Here is a 19962-nt window from a genome sequence, read left to right on the forward strand (position 1 = left end):
TGTCCCTCTGCCTGAGGATGGAGCAGCCTGTCGAGAAGGCAGTGTGCTCTAGGCTCGGACAAGGCTCCTGGGTGGCCATGCTGCACACGGGGAGTCCCTGGGTGGGGCAGGGGGTGGTGGACGGAGTGGGCAGTAGCCCCCAAGGCCCCTTCCCACCCGGAGCACCCCCAATTCCTAGCTGTCTAGGGTCTATGGGACAGGATTGGGTGTTAGGTGCCAAGCCCCCCACCCTGGAGCCCACCCCAATTCCCGCTTGTCCGCCGCCCTGTCCCCTCAGGTGAGGGTGGCTACTCTCCGCGTCATCGGCCAGTTGGCTCTGTCCGGTTACCAGGACAGAATCAAAGGCTGGGGCCTGAAGTACGTGTCGGTGCAGCTGACTCTATCCACCTACAAACTGGTGAGTGGCCCTGATGGGCAGCCCAGGGTGCGGCTGGTCTGTGCAAGTGGTTTCCAGAGCGTTGAGGAAGGAGTCTGCCTGCGGCACCTGTGCTATAGATCCCGCACGAATCTGCCTTCATGACACCAGCACCCGGGCACACGGCAGCTGTAGGTAGGGGTGTGTGCAGTCCGTCCAGAAAACTCTGGAGACCCAGTATCCGGGCATGGAGCCTCACGGGGGTGAGGAGACCACACCCAAGACTGCAGCAAGCCCCGGCCGGCACACGAGCCGGGACCCCCTCGATTCTGGCTTTCAGACAAATCACCGAGAGAGCTTTTATCAGAGGGACCTGGAGGAGAAGATGGTCCACAAAGTCACCATGGACACCGTGAAGATCATAACCTCTTCCGTCAGTGGGATGACCAACGTGAGTGTGCCCCCCGCCCCCTGGGCCGGGCCCCTGCAGCTGACGGCTTGACTTGTGTGCGCCCTTCCCCGGGCTCAGAAGGGAACGGTGCATGCCCAGAATTCCACGCTGTTGCTTCTCCCATTCCCACTGTCGGAGATGCCTGGAGGGGCCCCGATCTTCCCACTGCCTGAGCCATTGTTCTTGAAGATCTGGTTCCAGAGCTGGGTCCTTGATGGGAACTTAGTCCCCCAGAGGCTGAGGCGGTGCCTGGCACACAGCGGGGCCTCAATATGTATCCACTGACTTATAACCAGTAATGTGTCGATTACCTTAAAGCCCCTTCAGTCCAGGTGCGTGCGTGCGTGCGTGCGTGCGTGTATGTGTGTGTGTAGAGATGATTTTAACGGATTAATTCCACAAGCATCCAGTGAGTTCCTACCATGTGAAGACATGAAGGCATATGCTAGAAGTGCTCAGTATAACCCTAAGGAGGTCACAGGCGGAAGGGGAAACAGATGTGCCAACTTTTCATTGCAATACAGTGTGACATAGCGAAGAAAAGTAGAAAAAATTTACCGTGATAGCACAACGAAGGGATCATTGTCCATTAAGTGAGGCCTTGGGCTGGATGCTCCCTGTCCGGGGGGCAGTTTACCTTATTACCAGAGGTACTGAGAAGAATCATGGGAGCCGCCAGTCGTCCAGCAGCTGCTTAGAGCAGGTGGGCTGTGCGGCGAGCCTGACGGATCTCCTACACGGCCGTAGATGCCCCAGGTAATGCTGCCCTCTCCCCCCGACCCAGGAGTTTTGGGTGAGGCTCCTGTGCTACATCATGGAGACGGATTACACAGAGGCCTTGACCCCCATCTGCATCAGCCTCACAAACCTGGCGGAACGCCAGGTCCACGCCGAGGACGTGGAGGCCGGCATGGCCCACAAAAGCAGGCACGGTGGGCAGCATCCTGGCACTAGCCGGTGGGACTGGGCAGGTGGGCCGCTCTGTGTCCTGGGAAGCTTCCCTTCTGCATTTTTCAGGAAGCGGCCGGGAGTCCCAGCCAGCCAGGCCAAAGGCTCACCCTTACCGTGTCTGAGGAGGTGTTAAAATTGGGCAAACTTCCTTTGGCAGTTCGTTCCCCATGTCCCTTCCTCCCGCACCCTGTCCCAGGACCCCTCCCTGTGGAGGTGCAGCCTTTCTCCGTGTGTGGCTTGTCTGGGTCTCTGTGAGCCAGCGGGTCCCATCCGAGTCCTCTGCAAACTATCATACTGTGCTCCCCCTCCCCCTGGCCCCCGATTCAGTGCTGTCAACAGCAGACGTTCAAAAAAGTGACTGTCACCACTTAACGGTGGGGTGACACTGCTCTTCCAAGGCGGCTGTTCTCATGGGCCTGGAGCTTGGCTGGATGGGTGTCGCCGGTGGTGGGTGTGATTTTGGGAGCCCTGTAGGACCCAGGGATGGCAAGTGGTGCGGGGGGGTCTTCTTCATGACCTCACCTGGACTCTGGGCTCGGCCACCCCCTTGACATCTTCTAAGCCCTAACCCAAAACATTATTCTCCCCTCTTCCAAGGATAAACCAATTAAAATGTTGTTCCTTATGGACAGATCACTGGTCCCTCCTGTGCCAATCCATTCTTGTTCTGGGGGCAATGGGATGATGTTGGGGAAGTACCTTCCAGGGCAGCACCATTCTTGGGCTCAGGGGCATGGGGGCACGGGGGCATGTCCTGGTATGAACCTGGCGACTGGAGCAGGTTCGCATCTCCTTCTTCCTTAGTGGACCTGCCTGCGCCCCAGAAACTGTTGGCCCGTCTCCTGGTGAGTGACTCACCCAGGCCTGACTGAGACCATGGCCTGTGGCCCCTCTCCCTTTAGTTCCTAATTCCCAAAGCCTCCAGAGGGAGGAGGGAGCTAGACACTTGGTAGGACAGGTCTTTCTGGGTCCCTCTCATTCCTCTTGGGTAGACGTGGCAGGGGCAGTGTGCTCGGATGCCCAGGGACCTGGTGAGGACATGCTCCCGGATTCCTCTGCTCAGCCTTCGAGCAGGCCCGAAGCATCCCCAGGACACCGTCAATGGCCTGCCTGCCCCCCGGGAGTCCTGTACCTACGCCTTCTCCTCCTTTTTTTTTTTTAGAGAGAGAGAGAGAGAGAGGGGAGGGGAGAGGGGCAAAGGAAGAAGGAGAGAGAAAATCCCAAGCAGGCTCCATGCCCAGCACAGAGCTCGACATGGGGCTCGATCTCATGACCCTGAGATCATGACCTGCCAAAATTAACAGTCAGATGCTTAACCGACTGAACCACCCAGGCGCCCCGGTTCTCCTCCTTATGTTGACTGGGGGCGTGAATCCACACTCCATGGAAGCCTGGGTGGGGAGAAAGCCTACTATCTTACCCCTCTTCTTCTTTCTGGGAACAAAATGCCTGGCACTGCCCAGCCTGGGGCAGGGCCCCACTGGAGTCTTGGTGTTCCCCAGGTGCTGATGTCATCCCCCTACAAGGGGGAGGGCCGTGGGATAGCCATGCTCAACCTCCTGAGGACCCTGAGCCAGAGCATTGCACCCTCCATGGCTGACATGTGGGAGCTGGAGATCCCACTGCTGGTCAAGTACCTGGAAGGTGAGGCATCCGGGGCACCAACCCCAAGTCAGCTCCCCTCTCAGTGCGCATGCTGGAGTACGAATCACACGGCTTGAATAATAGGAACCAAAGCTCAGGGTGGACCAGTATGGCCTACTTAGGTCCTTGGGGAAGTGGGGAGGGAAATGCAGCATGTGCTGAGCCCATGCACGGAGGGCTTCGCATGCCTGACTGAGGAGGTTGATCCAGAGGGGAGCAGCAGAAGAAAGCAGCATGTGTGCACCTTCTTTCTGCAGAGCATACTGAGTTTACTTGGAATCAGAAGGCCTGGGAGGACAAGCTGATTCAGGTAAAGACGTGATCCAGCTTTGCTGAGGTTGGGTTGGGAGAAAGGGGAGGGGTGCATGGGAAGAGCCTTGGTGGCGTTGGCACGTGGAGAGCTTAGGAGTCCCTAAAGGACACCTCTTCCGTCACAGAAGACTTAGGGAGTACCAAGCATGTCCACAGCTGTATCCATCAGCAGGAGAGAACAGAGAGCCTTCTATCCTGGGGGACCAAGTGTTCAAGAAAGCAGCACAGGGGTGACCCTTCTCCCTCCAGCCCCCAAACCACAGCTGTTCGCCAGGCCCACAGACTGTTAGCAGTGGGTTGGGGTTCGACAGGTCGAGCAATCTAGAGATTGGGGAAGGGGGTTGGAGAGGGTGAGTCACTGCTCAGTGTCACACAGCACTCCTGGAGCCTGGGAGAGAACAGGACTGGGGGCCTCTGGCACCGCCCACCGACGTCTTCTGTCTCCTCAGTTTCTGAGAAACTCCCTTAAGAAGACCCGAGGTTCCAACTGGAGCTTGCGTCTGAGCAAAGAGCTGAACAACCAGATCGAAAGCTTCGACAGCCCCTCCCTGGAGAAGGTTTGTGCTCACAGCGTCAGGGCAGTTCAGATGGGGAGGGGACTTCAGGGCTGGTGGAGTGGAGGCTCACGTTGTGTGTGAGACCAGCTGTACCTGTGGCTGTCTACAGGGTCCTGGTAGGAGAGGTGGGGGGTTCCGGCCGGTGGGTTTCCGTGTCTTGTTCTGTTTTGTTTTTCCTCTAAGAACCTGCTTTGTGGAAGCTGGCGGGGGGCGGAGGGTGTCTTCTCCAGTCTTCCTGATCTTCTCACTTCACTCTCCACCTGAAGTGGTCTCCTGGCAGAGTCCAACAGGCAAGGATCAAGATGTCTGAACAGGTTTTGGCAGTGAAAATGATGAGGATGACACTGAACCACAGAAGCCTAAAGCGGTTGCTGAGTTCTAGCTCGGCAGTGAAGTTGATGAGGCTGGGAGGGGCAAAGAAAGAGTAGGCAGGCTGAGGTTTGGAGCATGACTTTCAACTGTCCCCACCTCACTGGCAGATTGCTGGGTGTCGTTGTGTACACCTGACCCATCCAGCTACTGGCTCATGATCACGTGTGTGTATTTCGTTGTAAAAAGGTCTTCATAAAACTACGAACGTTGTTGAAATCAGGGAAGGTCTCAATTAACGGAAGGGATCCCATGTTCACAGGTTGGAAGATGATATGGTCAGGATGGCACACTCCCCAAATCTCTCTACAGATTCATTGTGACCCCTGTCATAAACCCTAGCTGGCATTTCTTTTTTGTTTTGTTTTGTTTTGTTTTTTTAGAGACTGACAAGCTGATCCTAAGTTCATGTGGGAATACAAGGGGCCCAGAAGAGACAACGTAATTATGATTAAGAGAAAGGCCAGAGTTGGAGGACTCAAACTTTGCAATTTCAAGACTTTTTACTACAGTAAACAAGACAGTGTAGTAGTGGCATAAGGATGGGCAGACAGGTTGATGTAACAGAAAATCAAGAATGCAGAAATAAACCTCACACTTGCTGTCAGCTAATTTTGGGCAAAATCTTCTTGGATATGACACCAAAAGCTCTAGTGAGGAAAGAAAAAAATAGATAACTCGGACATCATCACACTAAAAACTCTTATGTTGAAAATCAAACCATCAAGAAAGTGAAAAGACAACCCCCAGAATGAGAGAAAATATTTACAAATTAAGTCCTTGGTAAGGGACTTGTATCTAGAATATATAAAGAGCTCTCCTCACTCAATAACAAAAAGATAAGCCCAGTTAATAAACGGGCAAACTATATGAATAGACATTTCTTCAAAGAAGGTACGTACATGGTGAATAAGCACATGAAAAAAAAGTGTTCAAAATTATCACCATTAGGGAAAACACAAATCAGAGCCACAAGGACATACCACCTCACACCCACTAGGATGGCTGTAATAAAGAAGACATAATAACAGGTGTTGGTAAGAATGTGGAGAAATTCGAACACTCATATACTGCTGGTGTGAATGGAAAACCAGTTCCTTGAAGTATTAGATACAGAGTTACCATATGACCCAGGAATTCTGCTCGGAGTTGTATATGCCCAGGGGAAATGGAAACATACATCCATACAAAAGTGTATACATAAATATTCACAGTAGTGTTATTCATAAAGTCAAAAAACAGAAGCAACCCAAATGCCCACCAATGGATGAAAAGATAAACAAAACATGGTCTATCCGTACAATGGCATATTATTCATTAAAAGGAACAAAGTACTGATTAATGGTACAGAAAGGATGACCCTTGAAGACACTATGCTAAGTGACAGAAGCCAGACACAAAGGAATGCAAACCACCACATATTATATGGTTCTGTTTACTTGAAATGTCCAGAATAGACATCTTTTTAGAGACAGAAAGTAGATTAGTGGTTGCCAGAGGCTGCAGGAAATGTGCAGTGACTGCCAACAGGAGTCTCGGTGGGGGCTGGTGTGATAAAAATGTTCTAAGTTTAGATTGTGCTGATGGTTGCACAACTCTGTGAATAGACCATTGAATCTGTTAACCTTAAATGGGTTAATTTTATGGTATGTGAATTATATCTCAATGAGATGTCTAAGAAAAGGTATTTACAGGTCTCAACCCAAAACTGTGTTTGTTCAAATAGATAGTCTTTATAGGTGAGCATGTAAAATAACAAAAAGCAAGGATATCTTACAGACAATCTTCTATAGCTAAACATAAATTTGTAGGTTTAAGATTTTATCCAATATCAATTTAAGGACAGATGTCCATTTGGAAGAAAGTTGTATATAGGATGTGAGGGCAATCTGGCTGCGACATTTGTTACCCCACTGATTGCTGGGTTGATTCGGGTTATCTGGCTGGCTAGCTGGGTATCCCGTCCTCCCTCGCTGCTCCATGTGTGTCTCTCCTGAAGCAGAATGCCTGGTAAAAGAAGATGACCTTCCTCCGCAGAGGAGGACCGTTTCTTGGTCAAGGGTATAGAAGTAGCTTCTCTCCCTGGCTAGACCCTCCCAACAAGCTCTCAAGGTCCATTTATAAGAGAACATAGTATAGTCAGGCTTCCAAGACCCCAGACACATCCAAATGAGGCGCTGCACGTGGTAATCTGCCTTTCTTAAAAAAGAAAGTTGTATATAGTATTTGATAAGCAAATGCATAGAATTCAATCATATTTCAACAGATCACCTAGCTTAGGGAAAGTAAATCAGCAAGTAGGATTAGAAAACTTAGGAAGGCGCAGTTGGATACAGTGGCTTAAGGAACTTCACCAGAACCCACCTGTCTCTTCGCCGCTCAACTGGCACCTCTACGACAGGGCAAGGTGATCACCAGTAGCCTCCAGACCTGCAGCCCCAGTGGTCAGAGCCAGTCTTCTCCCAAAATTGATATGCAGAAATCATTCTCTCCCACATACAAATAAAACAAAAATATGATTTGATGAAGAAAGATCCCATTACAAGTAGCAACACAACGTAAATATGTAATCGAATAAATTATTGACTACGTGACGTATGTGAGGAGCACAAAATGACAAGGAGGTGCAGGGACACGGAAAGAAACTGGATGACATTGACACAATCTTTTGTTCTTGGATGGGAAGTCTCAATGTTGGAGAGGTGTCCACGTTGCTCAAATTAATGTGCCGTACATTGTACTCCCCATCAAATTCCCAAAAGGAGTTTTTGTGGACACTGAGCACTTTTATGGAATTTGACTAGATTATTTCCAAAGTTCACCTGAATTGTTAAGAATGTATTGACAGTAAAGCTCGAGAAGGAAGGATTTACTCTCTGGGAACAGATCAAAGATTGAAGTGTACGAAATGAAAGAAAACCATGGAACGACTAGGAGCATACACCAATGAATAGCTTTTTTTTAATCTTGACATGGGGTAGGCCTTCATATGCATGAAAGGAAACCAAGAAAGACAAAGGGGAAGAAAGACACTTTCCTCTGTGAAAATGAACGTTTTCTGTGTGACAAAACAAAGTCACAATACATAAAATCAAAAAGGAACGGAGACTCTGGGGGGAAATACAGCAGTAGAGTGATCTGGGGTTGAGACCTCTGGTACGCGATCCTTAAGAAAGGAGCCTCAGACCAGGCTTGATTTTTTTTTTTAAGATTTTATTTGTTATTGATTTAGAGTGAGTGGGGGAGGGCAGAGGGAGAGGGAGAATCCTTAAGCAGACCCCGTGCTGAGCGCAGAGCCCAATGCCGGGCTCCATCTCATGACCCTGAGACCATGACCTGAGCTGAAACCAAGAGTCAGATGCTCAACCCACTGAGCCACCCAGGTGCCCCAGACAATGTTTGATTTAAAATCCTGGTTCTACATGAGAGACGATGGACTCTGAGAAACAAACCGAGGGTTCTGGAGGGGAGGGGGAGGGCGGATGGGTTAGCCCGGTGATGGGTATTAAAGAGGGCACGTTCTGCGTGGAGCACTGGGTGTTATACGCAAACAATGAAGCGTGGATCACTACATCAAAAACTAATGATGTATCGTGTGGTGACTAACATAACATAATAAAATAAAATAAAATAAAATAAAATAAAATAAAATAAAAAGTCCTGGTTCTGCCACCTCCTGCTTGCTTTTCCATCTCCCAAAACAGCAACCGCATCTACAGTCTGGACTTGCTGCGTGGGTTAAATGAAATAAGATATGTTTGTTCTTGTTTTTCCAAATATACACATGAAGCTCTTACAAGTAGAAGAAAAGGCAGGGAGAATAAGCCAACAGGCACGGGCCAAGAATACAGCAAGGATTCAGAGACTGGACGGTGAGAATGCGCAAAGGTCATCAGCGTGGCTCATCAGCAGGTGCTCCTAGACTTGTTAGTGTGAGGGAAAATGGGTTCAACCGCTATGGGAAGGAAATCTGGCCTCCCCTACTTATAACACGCTGGCCTGCAAGCAGTCCAACCCTCCAGAATAACCTAAATGTTTATTTTAGAGACTCTACGAAATGCGCGGATATTGGCGCCTTAAAACAAACGATCTAGAGTGTCAGGTGGGGGACTCCCCACGGCGGCAACCCCTGGAGCGCAGAGCAGAGAGGCCAGAAGCTCCTTTTGTCCCTCTGCCTCTCCAGGGCTTTCTGTACCGGGCCCTGGGCTTCACTCTGGCCACAGGCCTGGAGGCCGATAAGGTGGAGGGGCTGCTTCTGGAGCTGTTGTACAAGACAGACTATGGCAATGACTTTGACCGGGAGGTGAGGGTGCCCTGCAGCCCCCTTCTATCCACCAGACCCCTCTGACGCTAGGGGTTATGGGCACATGCATGCTTGGGTGTGCATGAGTGTATGCGTGCATGTGTGTATACTGGTGTGTGTGTGTGTGTGTGTGTGCGCGTGTGCGCACATGTGTTCATGTGTGTGCCTGTGTGTATAGGTACATGGGGGGGGGGGCTCCTCCTCTGGCCCCTGCCCGCCGCCCGCCGCCCTCACCCCAGCTGGCTGGGTCTCCCTGCAGGGCGTGATTCTGTGCTTTGGCCTGTGTGCCCGAGGCCAGGTGAAGACAGTGCTGAATGTGCTCCATGACTTCGAGGAGAGGATCCAGGAGTCGGAGCAGTCCTGGCAGATAGGTGCTTGGCAGGTAAGTCACCCTCGCTCCACAGTCCAGTCTCCAGGGGCCTCGTAGACTGGTGTCTTCTGCACTCTGCCCAGTTTTTGTTCGATCTTACGAGCCAACTCCCCTCAGGATCACCTGGAGGCCTCCTCCAGCAAAGCTGTTGCTGTTGGGTAATCGCAAGAGCACAGGGTGGGCTTTTTCAGGACCTAGCTATTACAAAGGAGTGCTCACCGTGGGCTCCTCAGAGCAGCAACAGGGGCACCCCTGGGTGCTGGAGCGGATGCAGGGTCCCAGGCCTCACGCAGACCCAGTGGATCTGAAGAAGCTGCTCAGGTAGTGCTCAGTGGGTACTTTGCACGTGTTGGGAGCTCTGCCTCAGTGAATCAATGGCCCTCGGGGGGAGGGGTTTTCATGCCCACTCTCCAATTTAAGAGAACGCTGAAGCTTGTCCAAAGGCATGTAGCTGGCCAGTGGTGAAGCCATGGGCCGGCCTCTGGAGGCTGCCCCTCTCCGCCACGGGCCACAGAGCCACAGGCTGGCTGACGCCCCGGTGGGCAACCATCCAGAGTCATCGATGCCTCAGGCTTTGGCCTTGACCTAGGACCCTTGCCCTGGGGGTCCGGTAGTTTGGATGGAGAGAACTAAGAGTGTCTCAGGCTTTTGGCCCAGCTTCTCCCTGAGATGTGGATTTCTATTCGAGGCCTGGCAGGGCATGGGCACCCCTGCCCACCTTCCATGGTGGGTTTGGTGGCCTGCAACTCCTCATCCCAGGCTTGTTCCCACTGGATTCCCAGTATCAAGAGAGCCCCTGGCCCAGAGCAGGTGCCTGGCAGGTGAAGGCGTGGAGGAGTGCCCAGGCGGCTTCTGTTTAGTGGTGTCCACACAAACCACCTGCTCCCAGCTAATGGGTGCTCCTGGCATCTGGCTGGACTGAAGCCTCCGTGGGGGTACTGTGTACCCAGTGCCCAGCAAACTGTAGGTGCTCAATAAAGCTATGTTGAATGAATGAGTAAATGAATGAGCATTTCAGGCACCCAGAAAACTATCAGCTGACGCACTTTCGGCTGACTCTACGGCTCCTTTGGCCACATGACCAGAGACTGTCCATGTGCAGCTGGGGCGGCCCTGCTCACCCTCGGAGGGGCAAGTTGAACAGATCTCCCTTCCCACACGCACCTCCAGTGGTCCTTCCTCTTCTTGTTGGGCTCGCAGAAGGACCAGCCCTGGAGGCGGGAGACAGTGAAGAGCGCCCTCATGGTGATGTATAGCTGTGTGGCCTTGTACTGCCACCCCCAGATGCTCCTCACCCACGTGGACAACCCCATCACTGCGAAGATCATTCATCACTACTCCAGCAGCTGCCAGGTAACCCCGGATGCCACCCCCCCCCCCACATCCAGAGCCAGGGTGGCAGAGAGTCACCTGCCTCATCTGCACACCCCATCCCCACGCAGCAGACAGTCAGGAGCCCGATCCAACACCCAGCTTTTGGGAAGCCCATTGCCTCAAACTGTGGTGTTCTCTGCTGTGGAGGGGGGGGGAATGGGGAACTGCCTTTCCCCGCATTGCTGGGCAGGTGAGTGTGTGTCCCAGAAGTCACAGGATGAGCACCCCCTCTTCCCAGCCTCGCTCGCTCCCTCTGCCTTCCTCCCTCCTGACACCTGACCCAAGCCCTTTAACAAGGGACAAGAAGTGGGGCTGTCCTCAGGGAGGCCGAGGGACCTGCTGCTTTCTTGGAATGGCAAGGAGGCAGAAACACAGAATAAAGCAAAAGTTATTTCATTATTGTTTGTAAAATTGTGGTAAGATACACATACCATAAAATCTGCCGTCGTAATCATTTTTAAACACGTGGTTCAATGGCACTAAGTACCCTCACGTTGCTGTCCCCCACGACCGTCCCCACCGGCTGTCTGCAGAACTCTTCATCTTCTGGAACTGAAACCCCACACCCACTGACCATGTGCTCATGCCCCCTCTCCCCGGCCCCTGGCAACCCCCATTCTACTCTCTGTCTCTATGAATTTGACTACAGGAATCTCAAGGAACTGGAGTCACACGGTGTTTGCCTTTTTGTGACTGGCTTGTTTCGTTTAGCACAACATCCTCAAGGCTCATCCATGTTGTAAAAGCAAAAACGATTTTATCTCAACTTCTTCTGTCTCTGTGGTGACCCACAGGGCTTGGTGTCCGTGGCCAGTGAAGGCTCCCCCTGGCGGGCATGGCTGTCCTCGGGCACAGGTTGGGGGGGCCGGACAGAGATGGTGTTTTCAGCGGGGCGCAGAGATCCATGCCTTGTCCGGCTCCTGGCTGGCATCCTGGCCATGTGGCAGATGCTTGGTCAAGGTGGCTGAAGGACAGAATGAGGCCTGCCATCTCTCAGAGTGCCCCTGACCCTGCCTCTTCTTCGGCGCGGACGGAGGGTCCTTATGAGGACTGTGGCTTGGGGTCTTCGGGCTCACTCACAGCATGCTCCTTCCCTTTCCTCTTCTTGGTCTGGGCACAGGACATCTGCCTCAAAATGGCCTTCATGAAGAGTGTGGTGCAAGTCACCAATGCCATCAAAAACATCAAGGACCTGGAGGACTTTCAATTTGCCCAAAAGATGACGCTTACTGGCATTATAATGGTAAGCTGGGTGGGGGGCTTCCTTGGTCTTGGGCGGTTTTGGGGTCTAACTGCTGGATGACTTCTCCTTGGTCAGAGGCTTTTAGAGGTCCCTCAGGGCGTCTGAGGGACAAGGGGGCTGTAGGAGTACCTGAAACCCCTCCCCGTCTTGATTCTGCTTCCATCCCACTATAGGAGTTCTGAGTACGAGATTTGTCTATCTGACAAAGGGTGTGATGGCCAGGAATCCGGTGGTGCCTGGAGGTGGCTGGTTCAGGGCTGGGGGATGGAGGTCCACTGGGTCTGCCCCTCCGTAGCCCCCGTGTTTCTCCATAGGGACGATCTAGGGGGCAGGTTCGGCGGCAGGCAAGTCTGAAAGCTCTTTTTGTACAGAGCTTCAGTAAGTTCTAGAAAACGTCGACTGACTAAGGGCAAGAAGCCTTGGCAGAGGCGGATGGAGGTGTGGGCAGCCACTGCCCTTCAGCCCCAGACCCTCCCCACCCCCCTCCAATGCCGTGGTCCCTGGAAATGCTGCCCCTGCGTCGGAAGCCCACCCCAAGAGAAGTGAGGGGTGGATGAACAGGAGGCCCCGAGAAGGGAGAGAACACTCCTGCTCCCGCTCTGGGCCAGAAGCTGTCCGTGTGCCATCTCGTGCTAGCTGGCCACAGCCCCGAGAAACAGGCCTTGTTTTGCATGTGATGGATCGGGCAGGGGAAGCGTTTGCCCAAGGACACACAGCAAGGAGGCAGCAGGCCTGGACGAGAAGCCCCCGGGCTCTCTGGAGCCCCCCTCCTTCCCACACCAGATTTGGCTGCCTCCCTTAAAATGCTCATGGCCAGGTGATCCTAAAAAGAGAGAATGTGGTATGGGGTGTGTCCCCCCCGTAGAGGGCCAGACCCCGAGGACACTCACTGTCCTCACTGGCGGGCTCTGGGCGGCTCGTTCACCGCCCTGCTGTGCCGGGCAGGCCACCATCAAGGCAGAAGCCACCGACAGCCTGGTTTCTCCGGTGCGGACCATGGCGATGGAGGCCCTCTCGCATCTGAGGTGAGCTGGGCCCCTGTTCCGGCCCCAAGTGTCTCCAAGGGTAGGGGCAAAGTCTGACACAACCCCTCAGTGCTCCTTGGCGGGTCGCACCTACTTTGCCTCCCCACCTCTGTAGCAGGGCTCTTGGGGGGCAGCTCTGGGGGCAGTGGGCTGCCCTAGGAGGTGGGGTCTGCTTCCACCAGGTCTTTTCCCTAATTCTCAGCCGTAGTTCAAGTTGGGCTCTTCTCCTGGGTTGGGAGGTGACTGGCAGGTGGCTGGGTTGTTCCTCGGTCCATTAGGGGATATTCTGAGCAAGAAATCACACAGTGACACTGAATAGGACAGCAGGGAGATAGCACCCTTCTAGTTGGGTTGGGGGGGGTCAAGGAATTTACTGATTGATATGGTACGGATACAGTTAATACAAAGTAATATAATACCCCAGGTTTGCCTTTCTGGAGCTGCCCATTCACTGGCAGGGAAGGGGGAAGAAGTTATGTAACACTAGTGTTTGGTGGTTGGGTGGTCTCTGGGCATTCTGCACCCGTGGGGCAGAGTTATTTGGGCTCGTAGCAGAACTACCTGTTGCATTTTTTTTTCTTGCTCCACCAACACCCACCTCGACTCCCTCACTTCTTTTTTTCCCTGTTGCATTTTTTTCCCCCCCTGTTGCCTTAAGAGACAGCACATAGGCAGATTTTAAGTAAATTTCACAAACATCTCTTCGGGGACTTAGAGGTAAGATGAACGCATACAGAAGGAATTATAGGTCAGAGCTGAGTGTTTGTGGGTGAATAACAAGAAGAAAAATCTAAGACCAGAAAAAGTGGGGGGGCTACTAACAAGATACAATTTTGTCGATATGACAGGGGCGATCGGAAGGTTTTGGCATCTGACACAAAATAGCAGGATTTGGGTAGGAGCTAGAAGCTCCCGGCTGGGCAAAATATAGGACCTCTTTGAGGGGGCAGGAATTTAAAGTTAAGCAGAACGGTGGCTCCCAATCTTGGAGGCACGACAGAGCCAACCGGGGACCTGTGAATAATACCGGTACCCTGTGAATAATACCGGTACCCTGGCTCCACCCCAGACTTTTAATAAGGATCCCTGGAGCCTGGACGTGGCCCTTGGGCACCTCGGACCTTCTGTAGGTGATCCTAGTATGCACCTAGGCTTGAGAACTATTGATGAAGAGGTAGGAGAAGAATGAGCTAGCATGCACCAAATACCACCCCTGAGAGTTCACTAAAGCTCAGACGGCTGGGCTCCATTCGGACTTTTTGATTCAGTAGCTCTGAGGTAGGGCCAGAGAGTTTGCATTTCTAAGAAGCTCCAAGGTGGTATGGTCCTGCTGACTCAGGTATTACACTTGAAAATGCTTGGGCCAGGGCCAGCCTGGGAAGCGGAGTCTATGGTTATAGCCAGGGAGGAGCAATGGAAAGTTTCTGAGAAGGAGAGGGACAGGCTCCGAGCAGGCAGCAAGTGGGAGAGCTGACCTTGGGCCCCTGGCTCTCCCCATCCATCACAGACCCAGTCACTGGATACTGGGGGCTGGGTGGACCCAGCCCCCCTGGGGAAGGATGCAGGCCTGCACCCCCAGCCAGGGAAGCTGGCCTCTCCCTCCCCCACTGGGCAGTGGGGTAGTAGGGTCTCAGTTCCCCTCTGACCTCTCCTCTTGTCACTTCTTTCCTTAGCAATCTGAAGCCTTTCTACTCCACAGAGGAAAACAATGAACTGATGGATATCAGTATTCGTTCTGTAATTTCTCTCCAACCCCCAGCAGAGGACAATGAGTCCATTCAGGTAGGTCCCTCGGGGCCACCTCATTTTCTGGGTCAGGACTTCGAAGTTTACAACAACTTGGGCAGTGCTGAGAGCCCACCATCCTGAACCGCCTGTGAGTGGTTAAAGGCAGCAAAGTGCAGTAGGCCCTATTAGTTAGTATAAGGTGATGCTAACTGCTGTAACAGCTAGACCCTCAAGTCTCCATGATCTAACAAGAAGTAAGTTTATTTCTCACTCAAGTGAAGTCCAGTTGGTGGTGGGGGTGGAGATGGAGCTGCTGCAGGCAGTTATTTGGGAACCAGGCTGACAGAGGCCCCACTATCTTCAGTGCGTGGCCGTAGGTCCCTTGTGGGTACTGACATCCAGCCTGGAGAGGAAGGGCAAGAGTATGGAGGATTTATGAGCCACTCTGCCCACCTTTCATTGGCCAGAACTCAGTCACATGGTATGACTAGAGGCAAGGGGTGCTGGGAAATGTAGTTCCTGACTGGATGGCTGTTTCCCAGCAACAATGTGGAGGAGAATGACAGACCTTTTGTGGACAGGTAGCCCTGAGGTCCTGGTCCCGGATGAGGAGTCAGAAGAACTGGGCTGTGGGGGTTCAGTTTCCTCCTTTGTAAAATGGGTTCTTCTTCAGAGGTTGTCTCATATGTCACATGAGACTCTGGGTATAAATGACCCAGTCTGAGCAGAAGTAAAGGGATGATTTTCAGACCACCTCATACTTCTCAGCCCTGCCATGGATCCTTGCAGAGTCCTGGTGGGTGACTGTGCACAACCCCTCATTGCTGCCCAGTGCTCTCCTCTCTTGGCCATAGACCCTGTATGCGAATGCAAAGCATGCCCTGGAGCAGCTGATGGAGAGCCTTATGCAGAGGCAGCTGGACCCCAAGGGGCTGCAGGAGATGGTACATGTGAGTTCCTTGGTGGAGGGCTAGGAGCTAGGGATGGCCACCCCTCCCAGAAGGCTGGCCTGAGGGCCAGAGTCTATGGAAAACTGGGGAATGTGTTAAGATTGCTTTAGTAATTTTATTTTGGTAAAATTTCAGATTTGCTGAAAAGTTGCAAGAACAGTATGAAGAACTCCTGTATACCCTTCACCCAGATTCACAGTTCTTAATAGGTTGTCACATTTTCTTTTCCTCTCTTTCTCTTCCCTTCTCTTTCTTGTTTTACACACACACACACACACACACACACACACACACACACACACACACACACACCTTGAACCATGGAGAGTTAGTTGCAGACATCAAGAACAAGAACACAGGGCGCCTGGGTGGCTCAGTTGGTTAAGCGACTGCCTTCGGCTCAGGTCATGATCCTGGAGTCCCGGGATCGAGTCCCATATCGGGCTCCCTGCTCGGCAGGGAGTCTGCTTCTCCCTCTGACCCTCTTCCCTCTCGTGCTCTCTATCTCTCATTCTCTCTCTCTCAAATAAATAAATAAAAAATCTTTAAAAAAAAAAAAAAGAACAAGAACACAACAGTACAGTGATCAAAATCAGGGAACTGTAATGTCGATACAATGCTATATTTTAATCTATGGCCAATATTCAAATTTCATGAATTGTCCCAATAATATCCTTTATAGCTATTTTCCCCAATTCAGGGTCTAAACTGGATTACACAGTGCATTTACTTGCCACGTCTCTTTAATCTCCTTTAATCTGGAACAATTCCTCAGTCTTCCTTTATTTTCCATAATCTTGGCATTTTTGAAAGGTATTGGCTAGTTTGTTTTTTTTTAATTGGGTTGTTTGCTTTCTTATTATTGGGTTTTCGGAGGTTTTATATATTCTGAATACAAGTCCTTATCAGATATGTGATTTACAAATCTTTCCCCACAGTCTGTGACTTGTGTTTTCATTGATCTCACAGTGTCTTTTGAAAAACAGAAGTTTTAAAATGTGGACGAAGTCTAATTTACCATTCATTTTCTTTTATGGATCGTGGTGTTGATATTCTATCTAAGAAATCTGTGCCTGACCTAAGGTCACAAAGATTTTCTTTTAGGAGGTTGTAGTTTCAGGTTTCACAAGGAAGTCTAGGGTACATTTTGAGTTAAGTTTTGTATGAGTTGTGAGGTATGGAGCAAATTTTGTTTGTTTGTGCACAACCAGTTGTTCCATTACCATTTGTTGGAGAGAATTTTCTCCGTTGAATTATCTTTGCGTCTTTGTCAAAAATCAATTGACCATGTATGTGTGGGTCTGTCTCTGGCACCTCTTCTGCTCCACTGCTGTATTTGTCTATCTTTACACCGATGTCATCCTGTCTTGATTACTGTAACATTATAATAAGTCTTGTGATCAGGAGTAGGTAGTATGAGTCCACTGACTTTGTTTTTTGCTGCTGTATCCCACAAATATTCATATCTGTTGTGTTCTCATTTTGTTTCAGTTCAAAATACATCTTATTTTCTCTTCTGATTTCTTCTTGGACCCTTGGGTTATTTAGAACATCCCAAATGTTTGAAGATTTTCCAGAGATCTTCCTGTTTTTGAGTCCCGTTTTAAATCCATCGTGGTCTGAGGACACACTTTGTATACTTATATCCTTTTAAATCAACCCAGGCTTACTTTGTTGCACAGAATGGTCTATCTTGGAGCATGTTCTTTGCGCACCTGTGTACTGTGTCCGGTGGAGTGTTCCTAAATATCAGGAAGCTGGTTGGTAGTGCTGTTCAGGTTTTCCCTGTCCTTCCTGACTTTCTGTCTTCTTGTTCTATCAGTTTCTAAGAACGGGGTACTGAAATCTCTGACTCTCCCCGTGGACTTGTTTCTTTCTCCTTCAGTTGTGGTAGTTTTGCTTCATGAATTGTTAAGCTCTGTTACTGTGTGCATGAACATCTAGGCCCTGGAGTGCAAGGCGGGTTATGCTCTTGGACTTTGACCTGCAGGCAAACATTTGGAGTAGGGCCAAACACATCTGCCAAGTGCCATCTTGGTGAGGACAGTGGGGATACCCTCTCTGCCCACAGCCTCATCTCCCTCATGGGGGTGCCTGGAAAGAGAACCAGAAGTGTCTAGAGCTAACCAACACCTCTGAAAGTCAGACTCCGAGTGGAGAGACGAGGTGGGCAATGGCTGGCTGGGAAAGGCTTGCCTTGGGATTTTAATGGCCCCTTCTGTGTTCTGGGCTCTACCCGTAGCTCCTGGAAAAGTGGATCTTGTCGGAGAAAGAAGGGGAGCGGGAGAAGGCCATGAAACTCCATCTCCATCTCATGCAGATCTATGTGCAAAGCATCGGTGTCTGTGTGAGTCCCCGAGCACCCGATCCCCCAGCCGGCTGCTCTGGCATCCACAGAAAAGTTCCTGTCTCTATTCATGAGAAGAGGGAACACTTTTGAAATCAAGTTCTGCTCCCTGCAGAGTCCCTTGGGAAGAGGCTGTCTTGTTTGGGAATGGCAGAGGAGGCCCCACGAAGAGCTAACCCTGAGGCTCTGTGGGTGCCAAGAGAGGGGTGGGCCGTGGCTCAGCATGGATCCAGGTTTGGTGGGGCCTGAGGCTCATACAGCGGTGAGGGCCCTCTTTTAAGAAAAAGAACACACACTTACGAATATCACATTGGTTAGGAAAGGGAATATCTACTTAGAAAATAAACCCCTACGTAATCACAAACTTTACAGAGCTTGACAAGTACCACGAACATCACGAAATCTGGAAAAACAATGAGGTGTTTTTGTTGATTAACTCTCTGACCTGGCTCAATGAGACCGCTCTTTGTACATTTGTTGGCCTCATGCTCTTTGATGGCTTGGCCTTCAGTGATGGCGTTGGGAGAATGGTGTCCCTGGGGCACGGGGCCTGGGGTGTGGGGACGGCCTCAGGTCGGGGGACTGGTGCCTGGTGAGAACAAGATGGACAGCACCCCTGGTGGTCTGGGAGCACCATTCAGGTGGAGGCCCGGGCCCAGCAAAGCAAGGCCAGAGCCTAGCCTCATGCTAGGTTTGGAGCCAGATCCTGTGCAGAATGCATTGTCTGGAGTCTCTGACACAATTCTCAACATCTCCTGGAAAAGGAAACACAGTGAATTATCTCCCCTTTATGAATGAGGAACATAAGGGCACAAGGCTCTGCACCCTGCCCAGGTCACACAGCTAGTGAGTGGGGGAGGCCAGATTTGAACCCAGGGCTCAGTTACAGGAACAAGGCAGGTGCCCTGATACACAGCCTGGGCCTGAGGCCAGAGGGGCAAGCCCTGAGCCAGACTCCCCGGATCCTGGCTGCTGAGGCTCCAGGGGCGCCGCAGGGGTGTTTTCCAGCGGGGCTCACTCTCTCTGGCTGCCTGTTACGCTGCCCCTGGGCAGCGCCAGGTGTGCGTGAGCAGACAGAGGGTGTGAGCCTTGAGGTCTCCTGTCTCTCAGATCCACCTGAAGCTGGGGCAGTTTGGCTCGCTGGTGGGACTCGTCGCCCCTTGTACCTGTGACTCCCATAGAAGAACACGCATGGCCTCCATGGGTGTCCTGTCCGGCCTGCTGGATCTTCATGGTATGGGGAGGGTGAGACATCAGGACGTCAAGGTTGGGAGGGAGGTCTGAGAGCAGGGGAGTTAGCTGTGGGGCCATCCTGGGGGAGCATTGATTCTGGCTGAGTGGTGGAGAGGGTGCAGCGCTTGCTCAGAGGCCGTGGAAGTTTCCAGAAGGAGAGGCTCACTGGTTTGGCACACAACTCATTGAGGGCATGTCCTGGGTACTAAGGGGCCTCACCGGGAAAAGATCAGCTCACAGATACCAAGGACACAGCAGAAGTGACCAGAGATGAGCTCAGGGGTGAATGCAGGGTGGTGAGCTTCAAAGGGGGAGACTTTGTCTCTGGCTTGGTGGCTGGTAGCCTCCCAGAGCTGTGTGTAGAGGTGGTTTGGAGGGGGGTAGGACAATGAAAACCAAAGCAAGAAGGGATGGGATGTCCAGACACTGAAGGGTGGTCCGGGCCTGCGGAGCCAGGGAGCCCTGTGGGCCAGGCCAGGAGGCCACCCTGATGTGGCCTATAGATGGGCCCTTTGTCCTTCTGATTGTTTATTTTCCCAACAGCAAGCCAGACCTGCTCCTCATGGGGCCCTTCCAAGGAGTTGGAGCTTGCAAAATGTAAGGAGGATCTCCAGGGCTTGGATGTGGAGAAGATTTTTAGTGCATCTTCCAGAATCGCCAAGGTGATGAGCTGGGAATGTGGTGTGGGCTCCTGGGCTGGACTCTGGTGCTTGGACCATCTCTGGGGTGTGGGACCTTGTTCAGCCTGGC

General features: G+C 51.7%; 1 protein-coding gene across 2 annotated transcripts in view; it reads left to right on the plus strand.

Moving 5' to 3' along the window:
* MROH2A (maestro heat like repeat family member 2A) overlaps positions 1 to 19962 on the plus strand; it is a 42903-nt gene that overhangs the window by 12519 nt on the left and 10422 nt on the right. The window contains exons 13-29 of one of the 2 annotated variants that reach the window (XM_027590118.2): positions 278 to 397; positions 696 to 806; positions 1591 to 1777; positions 2562 to 2602; positions 3260 to 3401; positions 3659 to 3711; positions 4163 to 4270; positions 8823 to 8942; positions 9202 to 9324; positions 10513 to 10665; positions 11807 to 11929; positions 12875 to 12954; positions 14628 to 14736; positions 15537 to 15632; positions 17875 to 17979; positions 19090 to 19213; positions 19756 to 19874. In XM_027590118.2, the coding sequence (XP_027445919.2) occupies positions 278 to 397; positions 696 to 806; positions 1591 to 1777; positions 2562 to 2602; positions 3260 to 3401; positions 3659 to 3711; positions 4163 to 4270; positions 8823 to 8942; positions 9202 to 9324; positions 10513 to 10665; positions 11807 to 11929; positions 12875 to 12954; positions 14628 to 14736; positions 15537 to 15632; positions 17875 to 17979; positions 19090 to 19213; positions 19756 to 19874 (1914 nt within the window). The remainder of the gene's footprint in view (positions 1 to 277; positions 398 to 695; positions 807 to 1590; positions 1778 to 2561; positions 2603 to 3259; positions 3402 to 3658; positions 3712 to 4162; positions 4271 to 8822; positions 8943 to 9201; positions 9325 to 10512; positions 10666 to 11806; positions 11930 to 12874; positions 12955 to 14627; positions 14737 to 15536; positions 15633 to 17874; positions 17980 to 19089; positions 19214 to 19755; positions 19875 to 19962) is intronic. The other variant, XM_027590119.2, reaches the window with a different exon arrangement.

This window comes from Zalophus californianus, chromosome 3 (assembly GCF_009762305.2).
Source record: "Zalophus californianus isolate mZalCal1 chromosome 3, mZalCal1.pri.v2, whole genome shotgun sequence".
Classification (NCBI taxonomy): Eukaryota; Metazoa; Chordata; class Mammalia; order Carnivora; family Otariidae; genus Zalophus; species Zalophus californianus.